General features: G+C 48.3%; 1 protein-coding gene across 5 annotated transcripts in view; it reads left to right on the forward strand.

The window, feature by feature from the left end:
- The first annotated feature begins 1,380 nt into the window (after window positions 1–1,380).
- The window catches only part of LOC139235025 (AP2-associated protein kinase 1-like), a 138,568-nt gene continuing 122,499 nt past the window's right edge, over window positions 1,381–17,449 (forward strand). For all 5 annotated transcript variants that reach the window (XM_070866114.1, XM_070866116.1, XM_070866115.1 and 2 more), the window contains exon 1: window positions 1,381–1,680. In XM_070866114.1, coding sequence (XP_070722215.1) covers window positions 1,524–1,680 — 157 coding nt within the window. In that variant the 5' untranslated portion in view covers window positions 1,381–1,523. The remainder of the gene's footprint in view (window positions 1,681–17,449) is intronic.

Below are 17,449 nucleotides of genomic sequence, written 5' to 3' on the forward strand. Positions count from 1 at the left end.
CACAGAAAGTTGTTGAGGCCAATTCACTAAATATATTCAAAAAGAAGTTAGATGTAGTCCTTACTACTAGGGAGATCAAGGGGTATCGCGAGAAAGCAGGAATGGGGTACTGAAGTTGCATGTTCAGCCATGAACTCATTGAATGGCGGTGCAGGCTCGAAGGGCCGAATGGCCTACTCCTGCACCTATTTTCTATGTTTCTATGTTTCAGTTGTTGCTGTTTCTGTTGTTGTTGCTGTTGTTTCAGTTGTTGCTGTTGTTGTTGTTTCAGTTGTTGCTGTTTCTGTTGTTGTTGCTGTTGTTTCAGCTGTTGCTGTTGTTGTTGTTTCAGTTGTTGTTATTTCAGGTGTTGCTGTTGTTGTTGTTTCAGTTGTTGCTGCTGTTGTTGGTTCAGTTGTTGTTGTTTCAGTTGTTGCTGTTGTTGTTGTTTCAGTTGTTGCTGTTGTTGTTGTTTCAGTTGTTGCTGTTGTTGTTTCAGTTGTTGTTGTTTCAGTTGTTGTTGTTTCAGTTGTTGTTGTTTCAGTTGTTGTTGCCCCCCCCCCCCTGCAGTTCCCGGGCCCACCAGCAGGCGCCACTCGCGGCCCTTCAGCCAGGAGCCCCTCACTCAGCCACCGCCGCCTGCCGGCGCTCCGACCCGCGAGCCGGCCGCTCCAATCTCGCTCCCGAGTTCTCACACTCTAAATTTCGTTTAGGATCCAGTTAAAAAAACAAATACCCAACCCCCACTACCCCCCCCCCTCAAAAAAAATGATTCCCTGAGAATGACAGACAAATCTGACCTGTGTGTGAGAGAAGCGAGCGCCACAGCAGACGGCCCGCTACGCCCTCTGGGACATGTAGTCCGCCAGCGCGCTCGGCGGCGCCCGTCTCCATGGCAACACTCCACCTTCAAACCTACAACTCCCGTGGAGCCTTGCGAGACATCTATAATTATGCCGATATAGAATTGTAAAACGCCAAGGGGGGAGGGGAAACCCACAACGTTTGATCAACCGCCTAGCATCAATTTATGTTCCTGTTACGTCTGGTATACAATGCCAATGTAAAAGCTAAGTGTGGGGGGGCGCAATGCTCTCTGGGAAGTGTAGTCCGCCAGCACGCCGGGCGCCATTGTTTCCACGGCAACAACGTCACCGCGAAAACTACAACTCCCATGAGGCATTGCGATGGATCCAGGTTTTATAACGCCAAGGGATCGATTTTTAATGTTTTACGGAGCGCCAGAGGACGACAATTGTGATTCAGCCGCTGTGTTTATTAAACAAACATGAATTTGATTGAATTTGTGTGGTGAACGGGGTACATCCGGTGCGCTGCGTATCCGGGGTCGCGGCGCGCCGCTGCCCGGCTCTTTGGTTCCGCCCCCCCCCCCCCCCTCAGTCAGTTTGATGTCGGCGGGGGAAGGCCGGCCTGGAGCGCCTGCCCGACCTGCCGCCCCTCAGCCCCCAGACTGTGTGTGAGGACTGACCGACTGAGAGACAAACCCATCGCCGCCAGCGGAGCACTGACCGAGGGGAGGGGGGATGAAGAAGTTCTTCGACGCGCGGCGGGAGGCGGCCGGCTCGGGCTCGGGAGGCGGCGGCGGAGGCGGCGGGGGCTCGCTGCCGGGCGGCGGCTTCATCGGCCGGGTGTTCAGCGTGGGGCGGCAGCAGGTGACGGTGGAGGAGGTGGTGGCTGAAGGTGAGCTTCCCCGGCACTGCAATCCCTGCACTGCTGCTCCTGCAATCCCTGCATTGTTACTCCAGCAAATGCACCATTAGTACTCCAATTCCTGCATTATGGCTCCTGCAATTCCTGCATTGTTGCTCCAGCAAATGCACCATTAGTACTCCAATTCCTGCATTATGGCTCCTGCAATTCCTGCATTGTTGATGCAGAAATTCCTGCATTATTACTCCAGCAAATCCTGCCTTTCCCTTTCCAGCAACTGCATTGTTACTCCAGGAACTCCTGCACTCTTGCTGCAATTCCTGCATTTACTCCAGCAATTCCTACATTGGTGCTCTTTCAATTCCTGCACTATTGCTCCAGCAATTACTGTACTATTACTCCTTCAGTTCCTGCATTGGTGCCCCAGCAATTCCTACATTATTACTCCCATTAGCACTGTAATTCTTGCATTATTGCTGCAGAAATTCCTGCATTGTTACTCCAGCAATTGCTGAATTCTTACAACAATTGGAAGAGGGATACTATAATTCCTGGAGTATCAGTACTCCAGCAATTTCTGCATTGTTGCTCCAGCAAGCTTAGTACTAATAGTGATTGATGCAACCAGACCAGAATTCAACTAACCATGGTGTCAGCGGCCCAGTAATATCATTGTAGACATGCTGCAATCACAGCAATATTGTCCATGGAGCCAGCAGTCCCACCGCCCCCGATCCCTCCATCCTGATTTGTGGAGAGAGAAACAGAGTTAACGTTTCAGGTCGGTGACCCTTGGTCAGAACTGGAGAAAGTAACAGATTTTTAAGCAAGTACAGAGGCAGGGAAAGGGAGGAAATAACAAAAGGGAAGGTCTGTGATAGGATGGAGGAGGGGGGGGGTGGGATTAAGAGACAAAAGGGATGATGGTGCGAGGCAAAAGGAGATGGTAATGGGACAAGTTAAGAAACAAAAGATGAGTCTAGATAGGGTGTAAATGGAGATGGCAGAATCGTCAACAGCTGCCGGGGGGGGGGGGGAAGAGAGAAAATGTTTGCTCTGAAATTGTTGTACTCGATGTTGAGTCCAGGAGGCTGTAAAGTGCCTAAACGAAAGCTGAGGTGCTGTTCCTCGAGCTTGCGTGGGAACAGTGTAAGAGACTGAGCACGGAGAGGTCGGAGTGAAGTGGGGAACTAAAGTGACAGCAGCCGCAGTGTTTTGCTTTTGTATTGGTAATGGTATTAACAGATTCCCAACAATCCGAGTCGTACAACTGATCAATCAGCAGTGTGTTTTTGCAGCATTATTGATAGAACTGCAGCACCCCTCACAGTATTATGATGGTCCTGTAGCAGTTATACTGACACATTGCTCATGGGTCTGAAGCACGTATAATTACTGATAAAGCTGCATTAATTTTAGTTTTGCTGTGAACTGTAAAATATGACACTATTACTGAGATCCTCACTTGTTATAATATTGTTGCTGATGGTGCTACCAGTATTTTATTACCGATAAACCTGTATTGCATACCAAATATCATTGTTACTCAAAGTCCTGCAAAGAACTATACTTAGTGCAAATAGTAATTTTTGCCCCCTCCCCCCCAAAACATACCCTCAAAATAGAAATTATTTTGTGGATAATGTGTTTGAGAAATGGTAGCTGGCTGTTGTTGTGTTTTAGGATCAGTTGTGTCAGCTGTGACTCAGTGGGCAGCTCCCTTGCCTCTGAGTCAGAAGGTTGTGGGTTCAAGTCCCACTCCAGGAACTTGAGCTCAAAAATCTAGGCTGATACTCTCAACGCAGTGCTGAGGGAGGGCTGCACTGCCGGAGGTGCTGTTCGGATGAGATGTTAAACCCGAGGCCCCGTCTGCTCTCTTAGGTGGACGTAAAAAATCCCCCAGTACTATTTTGAAGAAGAGCAGGGGAGTTATCCCTGGTGTCCTGGGGCCAATATTTATCCCTCAATCAATATCTCACAAAAAAAAAACGATTATCTGGTCATTATCACATTGCTGTTTGCGGGAGCTTGCTGTGCGCAAATTGGCTGCCGCGTTTCCCACATTACAACAGTGACTACACTTTGTAAAGTGCTTCATTGGCTGTAAAGAGCTTTGGGACATCCGGTGATCATGAAAGGCGCTATAGAAATGCATATCTTTTCTTTCTTATTACTGTGTCTGAATAATTCTGAAGGGTCTGTGTCATGTTTGAGAAGATGCTTTGAGACGATTATGTTTACTTGGATTTGCATTTCAAATTTTGGTTGTGTCACGAATGTAATTTTCCTGACGGTAGTGACTTGTGCTGGGATAGGATTCCAGCCCCTTGGTGAAGAGGCCAGTCTTTTGTGAGCATAGGTAGTGATTATTGGTGGGTTATTTGACTATAGAGGGCTTAATTGCTATGTTTTCACCAAACGGCACCCCAGGAGTATCTCCGAGTAGAGTAATTCGAAAGTACGTAGTCAAGAGCAGCAAATTTGGCTGATGATTCTTTTCCCTCCTCACACGCTATTCATTCTTTCATTTGATTTGCAAATAACAATGCTGAAGTTGGCAGGAAATCGAGCAGCTTCATTGTGAACATATCCCGTTAAAGAAAGCATTGATATAGTGCCTTTCGCAACCTTTCAAAATGTGCCACATTGTCTGCATGCCAGACACAAGACTCCCAAAGCAAACGCTCTACTCGGAACTCCTTCACGGCAAACGAGCCAAAAGTGGGCAGAGGAACCATTACAAGGGCACCCTCAATGCCTCCCTGATAAAGTGCAACATCCCCACTGACACCTGGGAGTCCCTGGCCAAAGACCGCCCTAAGTGGAGGAAGTGCATCCAGGAGGGTGCTGAGCACCTCGAGCCTCGTCGCCGAGAGCGTGCAGAAATCAAACGCAGGCAGCGGAAGGAGCGTGCGGCAAACCAGTCCCACCCACCCCTTCCCTCAACGACTCTGTCCCACCTGTGACAGGGACTGTGGCTCTCGTATTGGACTGTTCAGCCACCTAAGGACTCATTTTAAGAGTGGAAGCAAGTCTTCCTCGATTCCGAGGGACTGCCTATGATGATGATGTGATAATGACCAGATGATCTGATGTATTTTCAGATGGCGAGGCACGGCACTTTGGAATTCCTTCACCGAACACTTCTGTACCCGCCTCCTTGTTTCTCCTTTCAGCATCTTTTTCAAATCTATCTCTTTGACCAAGCTTTTACTCACGTCTCTTAATTTGTCGTCGTCCTTTTGTTCAGTGAGAATACTGGGTTTCGGTTTTCCCAACAAATTATATGTCAAGAAACATAAATCCTTTGGGCAAGAGCAGGGGAGTGGGATTAATCTACCGACGAGCCAGCACAGGCACGATGAGCCGAATGGCCTCCTTCGCTGCTGTATCATTCTGTGACGTTGGTTGAGGAATAAATATTGGCCAGGACTCTGGGAGAACTCCCCTGCTCCTCTTCGAAACAGTGCCATGGGTACTTTTACGTCCACCCGAGAGAGCCGACAGGGCCTCGTTTTAACGTCTCATCGCTAAACTTTAACGGTACCTGTATCTGAAGTGTCAGCCCAGATTTTGTGCTCTAGTCCCACTCCAGGGACTAATGAACCCACAACCTTCTGCCTCCGAGGCGAGGGTGCTACCCACTGAGCCACAGCTGACACCTTCCCCCAATCTTGCAAAGCAGATTCATAGCACAGTGTGTCTGTGTCTGCAGCAGGAACCTTTGCTCATTAATCTTTTCCTTTTCCTTCCTTGAACAAGTTAATTATATATATTTTTTTGGAAGTGCAAGTTTCGTAACTCTTATAAATTATGTGTCCGTGAAGTGCAGCGAAGGTTCACCAGACTGATTCCAGGGATGGCTGGACTGTCATATGAGGAGAGACTGGATCAACTGGGCCTTTATTCACTGGAGTTTAGAAGGATGAGAGGGGATCTCATAGAAAAACGTATAAGATTCTGACGGGACTGGACAGGTTAGATGCGGGAAGAATGTTCCCGATGTTGGGGAAGTCCAGACCAGGGGACATAGTCTTAGGATAAGAGGTAGGCCATTTAGGACTGAGATGAGGAGAAACTTCTTCACTCAGAGTTGTTAACCTGTGGAATTCCCTGCTGCAGAGAGTTGTTGTTGCCAGTTCATTGGATATATTTAAGAGGGAGTTAGATATGGCCCTTACAGCTAAAGGGATCAAGGAGTATGGAGAGAAAGCAGGAAAGGGGCACTGAAGGAATGATCAGCCATGATCTTGTTGAATGGCGGTGCAGGCTCGAAGGGCCAAGAGGCCTACTCCTGCATCTATTTTCTATGTTTCTATGACTTCCTAAGCAAGCTGGTCAGACATGTTTGCTCCATGGCCACGTGCTTGAGCAGATGTTGGTCTTGCTGTTGTGTGGAGGTCGGGATTAAAGTTGAGCCCTCTGTTCCCCATAAACTGCCCTGCAGTTCAGAGCAACTGGCCTCAATGACAGATTTGGGAACGGGTTATCCGCTGTCTTGATCAGTCATGTGCTTTGATGTGGTGCGAGACCCAGAATGGGCATGGACCAAAATTTCCTTTCTCATCCAAACAATAATTTTAAATTGCAGTTCATTTTCCTAATTTGGCTCATTAGCAGTATATTGTTGTTCGTGAAAATTGTGAGCCACAATTAGAACAACTTGTATTTGCATAGCGCCTTTAATGCCCTCCGTATGGATCAGAGGCATGGACAATGTACAGAAGACACTGCAAGTCGCTGGAGATATATCACCAACGATATCTCCGCAAGATCCTGCAAATCCCCTGGGCGGACAGATGCACCAACATCAGTGTCCTCGCCCAGGCTAACATCCCCAGCATTGAAGCAATAACCGCACTCGATCAGCTCCGCTGGGCAGGCCACATAATTCGCATGCCAGACGCGAGACTCCCTAAGAAACTGCTATATGCGGAGTTCCGTCATGGCACCGAGCCAAAGGTGGGCAGTGGAAACGTTACAAGGACACCCTCAATGCCTCCCTGGTAAAGTGCGACATCATCACTGATGCCTGGGAGTCCCTGGCCGAAGACCGCTGTAGGTAGAGAAAGTGCATCCGGGAGGGCGTTGAGCTCTTCGGATCTCAACGCTGCGAGCGTGAAGAGGTCAGGCGCAGGCAGCGGAAGGAGCGTGTGGTAAATCAGTCCCACCCAACCCTTCCCTCGCCGAATATCTGTCCCACCTGTGAACAGGGTCTGTGGTTCTCGTATTGGACTGTTCAACCACAAAGAACTCACTTTAGGAGTGGAAGCAAGTCTTCCTCAATTCCGAGGGTCTGCCTATGATGATGATAACGCAGTAAAACGTCACGAGGCTCTTCACGGGAGATTTATAAAACAACATTTTACACCGAGCCAGATGAGATATTAGGGTGAATGAAAGGTAAGTTTTGAGGAGTGTCTTGTGGAGGCAGAGAGGTTTAGGGAGGGAATTTCAGAGCTTAGGGTCTTGGCAGTTGAAGGCACGGCCGCCAATGCTGGAGCAATTAAAATCAGGGATGCACAAGAGTCCAAAGGAGCGCAGAGATCTCGGAGGGTTGTGGAGCTGGAGGAGATGAGACAGATAGGGAGGGACGAGGCCATATGGGGATTTGAAAATAATGAGAATTTTAAAATCAAGATGTTACTTAACCGGGAGCCAGTGAGCACAGGGGTGATGAGTGAGCGGAACTTAGTGCGAATTAGGACACGGGCAGCCGAGTTTTGATTGACGTCAGATTTGCGGAGTAAGGAAGATGGGAGGCTGGCCAGGAGCGTGTGGGAACACAGTTGTATTTCGACAGTGAATGTGGCATGCTTGTATCAGAGCCATTTAGAAGAAGCGACTGCAAGTATCGAACGTTACAAGCTCCACTGTATTTATGATACAACATCCCCACTGACATCTGGGAGTCCCTGGCCAAAGACCGCCCTAAGTGGAGGAAGAGCATCCGGGAGGGCGCTGAGCACCTCGAGTCTCGTCGCCGAAAACAAGCGCAGGCAGCGGAAGGACCGTGCGGCAAACCAGACTCCCCACCCTCCCTTTCCTCCAACCACTGTCTGTCCCACCTGTGACAGAGACTGTAATTCCTGTATTGGACTGTACAACCACCTGAGAACTCACTTTTAGAGTGGAAGCAAGTCTTCCTCGATTTCGAGGGACTGCCTATGATGATAATGATTTATGATAACGGCTTGACTAAATGTGACCATGCTTTTATTTCTCGCAAGTGATCTTTTGGCTGATAGGAACCTGCCTGTACCTCACAGTTTCCCTTGCTTGTCTTCCACCAAGTTTACAGCTTGCAGCCCAACCTGCTTATGGACCTTGTTTGGACGGTGCACAGGGCCCTAGCTCCCAGTGTGTGTTTAACAGATTGGAATCCACCCAGACGGATTCGATTTGCGCCAAAACCCCTTACAGCGAGATCATTTCGTGCCTTTTAATCCGAAGCCCCACAGTATTTGCTCTCTGACAGCATTTGCGGCTAGAGTGGAGTGAGATATATCAGAAAATCTGTTGGGCCCTTGGACAGGATGCTGCGAAGTCCAGAAAAAACATTGAAGGCCTCAAAGGATTGACTAGTCACTGGAGGTCACGTGGAGTATCGGGACCGACACTGTGGGGGGAAAAAACATGACACGATTAGCTGCGTACTCTCGTCGTGATGTGCATACTGTAGAATATCTACTTGTTGCATTGTGGTATAGCACAGCTATTAAATCAACATGGGAGAGTAAGACAGGAAAAGAAAAACAGTGAATGCTCAAAATCTGAAATCTGATCTTTTTATTTGGTCACCTGGGAAACATGTTCCAGTCTCCAAACCAAACTACTGAGAAAATCTGCACTGGAGTTTGTTTGCTCAGTATGGGTTACGCAGTCTGTCCCTATTTAAAAAAAAAAAAGACTTGCACTGACATAGCGACTTTCACAACCATTGTACGACCCTAACTTTTGAAGTGTAGTCTCGAGTAATGTAGGAAACGCGGCAGCCCGTTTCTGCACAGCAAGCTTCGATAAACAGCAAAAATGATGACGACCGGATAATCTGTTTTTGTGTTATTGATTGAGGGATAAATATTGGCCAGGACACCGGGGATAACTCCCCCTGCTGTTCTTCAAAATAGTGCCATGGGATCATTTACATCCACCTAAAGCGGATCAGTTTAGCGCTTCAACCGAAAGACGGCACCTCCGACAGTGGGGCGCTCCCTCAGTACTGCCCCTCCGACAGTGCAGCGCTCCCTCAGTACTGCCCCTCCGACAGTGCAGCGCTCCCTCAGTACTGCCCCTCCGACAGTGTGGCGCTCCCTCAGTACTGCTCCTCCGACAGTGCGGCGCTCCCTCAGTACTGCCCCTCCGACAGTGCAGCGCTCCCTCAGTACTGACCCTCCGACAGTGCAGCGCTCCTTCAGTACTGCCCCTCCGACAGTGCAGCGCTCCCTCAGTACTGCCCCTCCGACAGTGCAGCGCTCCTTCAGTACTGCCCCTCCGACAGTGCGGCGCTCCCTCAGTACTGCTCCTCCGACAGTGCAGCGCTCCTTCAGTACTGCCCCTCCGACATTGCGGAGCTCCCTCAGCACTGCACTGGGAATGTCAGCCTAGATTTTTGTGCTCAAGTCTCTGGAGTGGAACTTGAACCCACAACCTTCTGACTCGGAGGTGAGAGTGCTGCCCACTGAGCCACAGCTGACGCAGTCTGTTTTCTAAGAGAACTTGGAAGCAAAAGCTAAGGGGTAAGGCCCCTGAATCTTGCAGAAGTTTACTGCTGGTGTTTACGAGCTTTGAGTGTTAGATTGGGGCAGTGGTCGTGCTGTCACCTCTACGGCAGAGGTTGCAAGTTGAAGCCTTGCTGCAGCACTTGAGCACCTGATCTCGGCTGATGTTTCAGTGCAGTACTGAAGGAGTGCTGCACTGTCACAGGCGTTTACTTTCCGATAAGACAAGGCACCATCTTCCTATTCAGAAGGGTAGAAGAGATTCTGTGGTGCTATTTGTGGAAGAGGTGGGAATCTGAAGGTCTGGCGAGCAGTCATCTCTTAATCAACACCAAGAAAAACTGTTAACTCATCTCGTTACTGATGTGGGTCTTGCTGTGTTCACATTGGCATAAAAGTAGCAATTCAAACAAACTAATTAATTGGCTGTGAAGCCCAATGGATATCCTGAGACAGACACCAAATGCAAGTTTTTCCTTTTTAAATTGGCCGCAGTGATCCAGGTCCCAGGTCCATATTTCAGACATCGGGATGATTAAATTGAAGGTAGACCTATTATGGTCCAATTAGTGAAACTGCACCCATGAGCTTGGTGGCAGTTTTGAGGGCCTGGTCTTCGAGCACTCTTTTCCTCAGGTGGCCGTCGGCTGCACTGGCGCACTGGTCGCGATGTTGAATCTCGTAGTCAGTGTTTGCTCTTGTTGATAAGAGGTTCCCGAGGTTTTTGGAAATGGTCCACACTGTCCATGGCCGCGCCGTGGATCTTGATGACTGGGAGAGGGGGGAGAGAGGAGAGAGGAGAGAGGAGAGAGGAGAGAGGAGAGAGGAGAGAGGAGAGAGGAGAGAGGAGAGAGGAGAGAGGAGAGAGGAGAGAGGAGAGAGGAGAGAATGCTGTGCGGCGAGGACAGGCTGGTGGAGGACTTTTGTCTTACGGATGTTTAGCGTAAGGCCCATGCTTTCGTACGCCTCGGTAAATACGTCGACTGTGTCCTGGAGTTCAGCCTCTGTATGTGAGCAGACGCAGGCGTTGTCCGCGTACTGTAGCTCGACGACAGAGGTTGGGGTGGTCTTGGACCTGGCCTGGAGACGGCGAAGGTTGAACAGCTTCCCACTGGTTCTGTAGTTTAGTTCCACTTCCATCAGATGGAGACCCATCGTATAAAATACTGATACTAATGTTTGATTGATGGGGTGGTAGATTTGGATTCTAGTTTGGCTGAGGAAGTTGTTTTGGATGGGTTAAATACGCTACAGTTCCTCAGCTATGCGGTATTTCCAGTAGTAGAGTCCAAATGAGCAGAGACCTCCCAACGAAGGCCTTAAAATTGAAAACCACCCAAGACCAACATTGGGATTCCAATTGTGGGCTCGTTGGATGAGTTCTTGGCAAAACCTTTCAACAGAACGCATGCTGGTGGTACGTGCTGTTTCTGAGGGGGGGTGGGGGCTGCTAAAGGGAGAAGAAAAACAGCGAGATATATCAAATCTCAATAAAAGCTACTTCCTTCTAATCATATTGATTTTTGCTGCAGACTTGCGATCCATTGCCCAGAATAGGCGAGGGCCCAGGGGCAGCACGGGCCAGCCCACACTGCGATGTGTGTGCGCACTAGGTCCGTGCAGGAGAGCTGGTCTCCAGTCGTCCTGGTTAATCCTTGCCACTGGACCAAGACCTAGCTCTGTCAAGCCCGTGTGGTGGCTGGTGTGCAATGACCACCACATGTTAAAAATAAAATCCACGCACAGGCATCTTCCACCCTTCAGGATGTCGTTCGAGATCTGGAGTATTAGGTCCTTCATTGAAACACCTGTGAACTCATCTCTTTTCGGTGTGGAAGCAAGTCATCCTCGTTTTGAGGGACTGCCTATGATGATGGAGCCCGTAGCTATATTGTCATCTTCCTGAAGGCTTTGAGGTTGGACAGCCCAGCCACAAATAGGTCTTGTGGGAAGTTGGACATGACACATGTTTGGGAGGTCCAGATAACGAGGGAGTATGGTTGCTTGGACCACAAAAGCTGATGAGTGCTGATTTTGGAGAGCAGTACGTTATATTTTTTTTTGCCAAATGGACAAAATGCAATGCCCCGAGTGGTGGTAAACTCTGGAGTCGCGTGGAACTTACAGAAGCGGAACTTGGGATTCTGTCTGTAAACCGAGAGGAGTCGAGGGTTATGGGGAACAGGCAGGAAATTGGAGTTGCGGCCAAGATCAGATCAGTCATGATAGTGAATGGCGGAGCAGGCTCGAGGAGTCAAATGGCCGACTCCTGCTCCTATTTCTTATGTTCAATGGCTCTGATTCGGGAGAGTAGTGTATTGTAGGCCAGTGCTTTTCCCTCGTGATGAAGAAACGGACAGAATTACAGGGTGGCAATCCCGAAGTGCTGGAATTCCATGTGTTGAAAACAAATGTGAACTTTTGTCGCTTTGAACTGTAATGAAGCCGACACAAATCTACGCTGCCTCCATGAATGAGTGTCCCTTCACTCCCATTGATTTCAGTAGAGCTCTCCAAGGTAATGTCCCAGCTCCGGTATAAACCAACACGTCTTGGATTGGGTAGGGTGAAGGGAAGGCATCACGCAATGGAAATTCTAGTGTTTAAGATGCTGAAGGACTACAATGTTCGGTTAATGATGATTCGGTGAAACGAACTCGAATAATCATTTGGAATTATGACAGCTCTGCAACTAAGGCGAAACTGGAATTATGCCAGGCTTAAAATACTTGAGAAATGGCAACAGTGATAGTCAGGCTTTATTTCCTTGCTATCATTGCAGTGACAGTAATATAACAAAGCAGCTCCAATTGCATATTAGAATGCAGACATATTCAAGTTTAAATCTATGTGTTGAAAATACCTATATTTTTGCTTCGTCATCACAGTGTAGCAGGTTGTAAGAGACCGGTCTTGAGTGCCCCGCAGACTAAGTTCATGATCTCAGCCGAACCATTATGAAGTACTTGGAGGAGGCCTGCCATTTTGTGACAAAAGACAGACTTGCGTTTATATAGCTTCCTTCACGACCACTGGAAGTCCCAAAGGGCTTTACAGCCAATGAAGTACTTTTGGAGTGCAGTCACTGTTGTAATGTGGGAAACGCAACAGTCAATATGCACACAGCAAGCTCCCACAAAAAGCAATGTGATAATGACCAGATAATCTGTTTTGGTTATGTTGATTGAGGGATAAATATTGACCGGGACACGGGGGAGAACTCCGCTGCTCTTCTTCGAAATAGTGCCGTGGGATCTTTTACGGCCAGCTAAGAGATGAGGCGTGGCCTCGGCTTAAGGTCTCATCCAAAAGACGGTACCTCCGTCAGTGCAGCGCTCCCTCAGTACTGCACCGGAGTGTCTGCCTAGATTTTTGTGCTCAAGCTTCTGGAGTGGGACTTGAACCCAAAACGTTCTGACTCCGAGGCAAGAGTGCTGCCCACAGAGCCATGGCTGACTGGGAGGAATGGCTAGGTGATTGATAGCCCCTCTGCTTTGTGCACCTTGCAGTAGGCGGTTTCGCCTCGAGTGCGAGCTGGCCGCTCGCCTGCTCTCTGCAGGATGGTGCGTGCGTGGGACCGCCTCATAATAATAATCTCATCCTCGGCAAAAAGAAAAGCCAATGGATTGAATGACTTCCAGTGACCACTTCCTGTGGACTTGTCATTCCTGTGTTATCTCCATTGCTCTGCCCTGTGGAGATCGATATGCAATGTCGGCACGGACACGACCTTGATACACAGTGTGCTCCCCGTGATATTCAGCTTCCTGAAACCGATTGGGTGGAATGGGACCCAACCTTAAGGTTGAGAAGCTGACTAAAATCAATACTGCATTTGAGTAATTGCTGCCGTTCCTGGGCAAGGCCTTGAGCATTCAACTCCTGCACTCACCTTACAAAACCTGCAAGCCTTTCTCACCCATACAGTGGTACATGGGTTGAAGAAAATTGAAACGCAAAATTCTGAACATTTTTGAAAATAATAAATTGAAGCATTGGTTCATGACCATTTGGGGAGCTGAACTTGAAACCCAAATTTAATTATTGCAATTTTTTCCCATTCCTTCTCCTTTGTCTTGCCTCCTGAAGGTATTGTCTGGCATCGTTTCATTGGCTTCATATGTCCTCTGGTACCTCACCCTAAATGCTCATTCTTCTATCTGAGAGTGTGGTGCAGGCTCGAAGGGCCGAATGGCCTACTCCTGCACCTATTTTTCCATGTTTTCTATGTTTGTCTATGATAGTGAGTCTGCTTGACTGTGATGGGTCTGTTCCAGCCAAATCACGCCCTACCATGTACTTTTGAACACTGGATGGCATTCGGGAGTGGAATTATATTTTATACCTGGTTGTGCGTGCTCAAGCCTCTATGCTAAGGCACTGACCGCTCTCAACCAGCTCCGATGGACGGGCCACATTGTCCGCACGCCCGATACAAGACTCCCGAAACAAGCGCTCTACTCCGAGCTCCGCCACGGCAAGTGAGACCCAGGAGGGCAGTGAAAATGCTGCAAGGACACTCTCGAAAGCCCCCCCTGAAAAAAATTTAACATCCCCACCGACTCTTGGGAATCCCTGGCCCAAGACTGCTAAAAGTGGAGGAGAAGGCGCCAAACACCTCGAGTCTCTTCGCCGGGAGCACGCGGAAGCCAAGTACAGACAGCGGAAGGAGCACACGGCAACCCAAGCCCCCCACCCACCCGTCCCTCCAACCACCGTCTGCCCCGCCTGTGACACAGACTGTAGGTCCCGCATTCGTCTCATCAGTCACCTGACAACTGGTATTAGTGAGTAGCAAGTCATCCTCGACTCCGAGGGACTGCCTGAGGAACATATTTTATATGTTTCATTTTTCCCCACCCCCACCCAGTTTCCTCCTTAGCCCAGGGATTCCACAGCATTCCCCTGCTGAGACTAGGAAGCAGAACCTGGTCTGTGGTTTAGTAGACGTTCCGGCACTGCTTTCATCGCTGGCTTACTGCCTCGCGGAACTTGACTGCGTCCACCGATGTAAATGAATGGCAAAAATAATTTTAGTGTCTCAAATAGGCTGACAGTGCAGTGCTGAGGGAGTGCCGCACTGTCGGAGGTGCCGTCTTTCGGATTATATGTTAAACCGAGGCCCCGCCTGCCCCCTCGGGCGGGTGTAAAAAATCCCATGGCACTATTTCAAAGAGGAGCAGGGGAGTTCTCCCCGGTGTCCTGGGGCCAATATTTATCCCTCAATCAACACGACAAAAACAGATGATCTGGTCATTATCACATTGCTGTTTGTGGGAGCTTGCTGTGCGCAAGTTGGCTGCCGCCTTTCCCACATTACAACAGTGACCACACTCCAAAAGTACTTCATTGGCTGTAAAGCGCTTTAGAGACATCTGATGGTCGTGAAAGGCACTATATAAATGCAAGTCTTTCTCTTTTTTTTCTCTCCACATCTCCTGACAGTGGGAGGTTGTCAAAGTGCGAGTCCTGGCCGATGTGCCCTGACTAAGAGTTAACATAGAAACATAGAAAATATGTGCAGGAGTAGGCCATTCGGCCCTTCGAGCCTGTACCACGATTCAATATGATCATGGCTGATCATGCAGCTTCAGTACCCCATTCCTGCTTTCTCTCCATACCCCTTGATCCCTTTAGCCATAACTCCCTTTTGAATATATCTAATGAACTGGCCTCAACAACTTTCTGCAGTAGAAAATTCCACAGGTTCACAATTCTCTGAGTGAAGAAATTTCTCCTCATCTCGGTTCTAACTGGCTTACCCCTTATCCTTAGACTATGACCCCTGGTTCTGGACTTCCCCAACATCGGGAGCATTCTTCCTGCATCTAACCTGTCCAATCCCGTCAGAATTTTACATGCTTCTATAAGATCCATTCTTCTACAGTCCAGTGAATATAAGCCTAGTTGATCCAGTCTTTCTTCATATGTCAGTCCTGTCATCCCGGGAATCAGTCTGGTGAACCTTCGCTGCACTTTCTCAATAGCAAGAATGTTCTTCCTCAGATTAGGAGACCAAAACTGTACACAATATTCAAGGTGTTCTTTTTAAAAACAAAAGGACATTCACGAGTGGGTCTCTGCCTGTTGTTTGCGGGAACTGTGGACTGTAGCTTTTCATTTTCAGACAGCGTTATTTTGGAAAGAGCTGCCCAGTGACCCCAGCCTGCTCTTGTAGGCTGGCAATGGTGATTTGCTACAGGCAGCTGTGGGACGGACAATTCCTGGGAAGGAGTTCAAGGAAGCGGTTTCTTGGCATGCTGTGTAATTATCGTAATGTTTGAGGAAACTGCTCTTTAAAATTCCTCGTTATTATCGAGGAATTGAAACACAAAAGTTGCAATTCTGCAAGAGTTAAAGTTGGGGTGGGGGGGTGAGGTGGGGCAGGAGAACGGGACATGTAACAGCCATGCGATTTAGTTCAGCAATTTATACAATGTCCGTCAGAAATTAAAATATTTTTTTTTAATCGCCTCCACTTCTTTTGGTTGCTGTGAAAAGGGACATGTGTGAAGAGGCCCGTCCACAACTGAAACCAAAGCTGCGGAGTGAATGAAAGCCGATGCCACGTGCTCCTATTTCTGTGGCGAGGCGAGTCTAATAAGTAACTGAGCTGCTCTTCCAGCAACCTTCTGCACTGGGTCCTGAATCCATGCTTGTGTCTGTTGGCAAACAGTGAGGAGGCCTCTGCCATCACACCACCTCGTGTCCGTGCGTCGTCGTCACGTAACGTTACTGTTCGACGTCTCGGTCGAGCAATGTGATATTGAGGCCCCTGCTTTGTGGCCTCCGTACAGGACAGGGGTTCGAGGGAGAGAAGTAGCAGGAGAACAGAAGGCAGGGGTTGTTTGGTGGGAGGGTTTGTGAGGTGGTGGGGAGGGAGTCTGGCCATGGAGAAGGAAGGAGTGTTAACCTTGAGAAGTATGCAGTGTTGGGACAAAATTGGGTGTGAGGGAGTGTGTTCTGTAGCATAATTCAGCAAGTTGAGGAGGAAACAAACGGCTGTTGAAGTTTTCAGTTTCCTAACTATCCAGTCTTGCAATCTTGTACTTTAAACATCCTGAATGTTTGTCCCCATTGCCCTGCGTGATCATTACTCTGAATGAAGGGCTTCTTCCCAATACCTGTTTTGAATTAACTTTTGACTCATTTATTTCCTTTGGTTGCACTTTCCTGGCTTAATTTGCTGTAATATTCTGGGTTTACCTTAATGCCAATTAACATATGCACCTGGATGAGTTGCCGAAGTTTCTGCCGTGTTTTCTTGTACATAATCAACGTCGACACTTGGAATCGATCTTGTTGCTTTTCTCCAATGCATTGTAAGCATTTTTTTTTAAAATTTTGTGGTGCGATTACCAAAATTGGGAGATTTTTGAACGTTGAGGGAGTGAAGGGTTATGGGAAGCGGGCAGGGAAGTGGAGCTGAGCCCATGATCAGATCAGCCATGATATTAAATGGCGGAGCAGGCTCGAGGGGCCGAATGGCTGCCTCCTCCTATTTCTTATGGAAAGCCGCACATGCACGGTATTTTGAATGGGCCATGCAGACCCTAAAAGGGGCCACAAAAACAAGAGGGAACTTTGCTCTCTCTCTTCCTTTTAAAATGCTACTTAAAACCCACCTCTTCTGTCCTGATATCTCCTCATGTGGCTGTGTCTCAAATTTTGTTTGATCTTTCTGTGAAGTGCCTTGCGACGTTGAAGGCGCTGTATAAATATAAGTTGTTGTTGTTGTACATTCTGTTGCTAGAAAGGATTCTGTCGGCAGGTTCCTCGCAGCATTGCACTGCAGTTTGCAGATTGCCTGGTCGATGACACGTGACCAGATTGCCGAATAAGCCCTTCCTGCGTAAAATGATTCCTTGTGTTAACAATGTGGTATGGGTGTAACAATCGAAGTGACTCTGTGTGATTCATTTCCAGAACTGTGAAGAGATTACACGATTATCGTGTTCCAGCGGTCAAAGGCATTTTTTTTTGCATTGAATTACAACTAAACCAATATACAATTTTTTAAAACATTATTTAGCAACCCTTTCATAACTAGCGAAGTATATTGTTTTCTGAATTCTGGC

Source organism: Pristiophorus japonicus, chromosome 22, assembly GCF_044704955.1.
Source record: "Pristiophorus japonicus isolate sPriJap1 chromosome 22, sPriJap1.hap1, whole genome shotgun sequence".
NCBI classification, from domain to species: Eukaryota; Metazoa; Chordata; class Chondrichthyes; family Pristiophoridae; genus Pristiophorus; species Pristiophorus japonicus.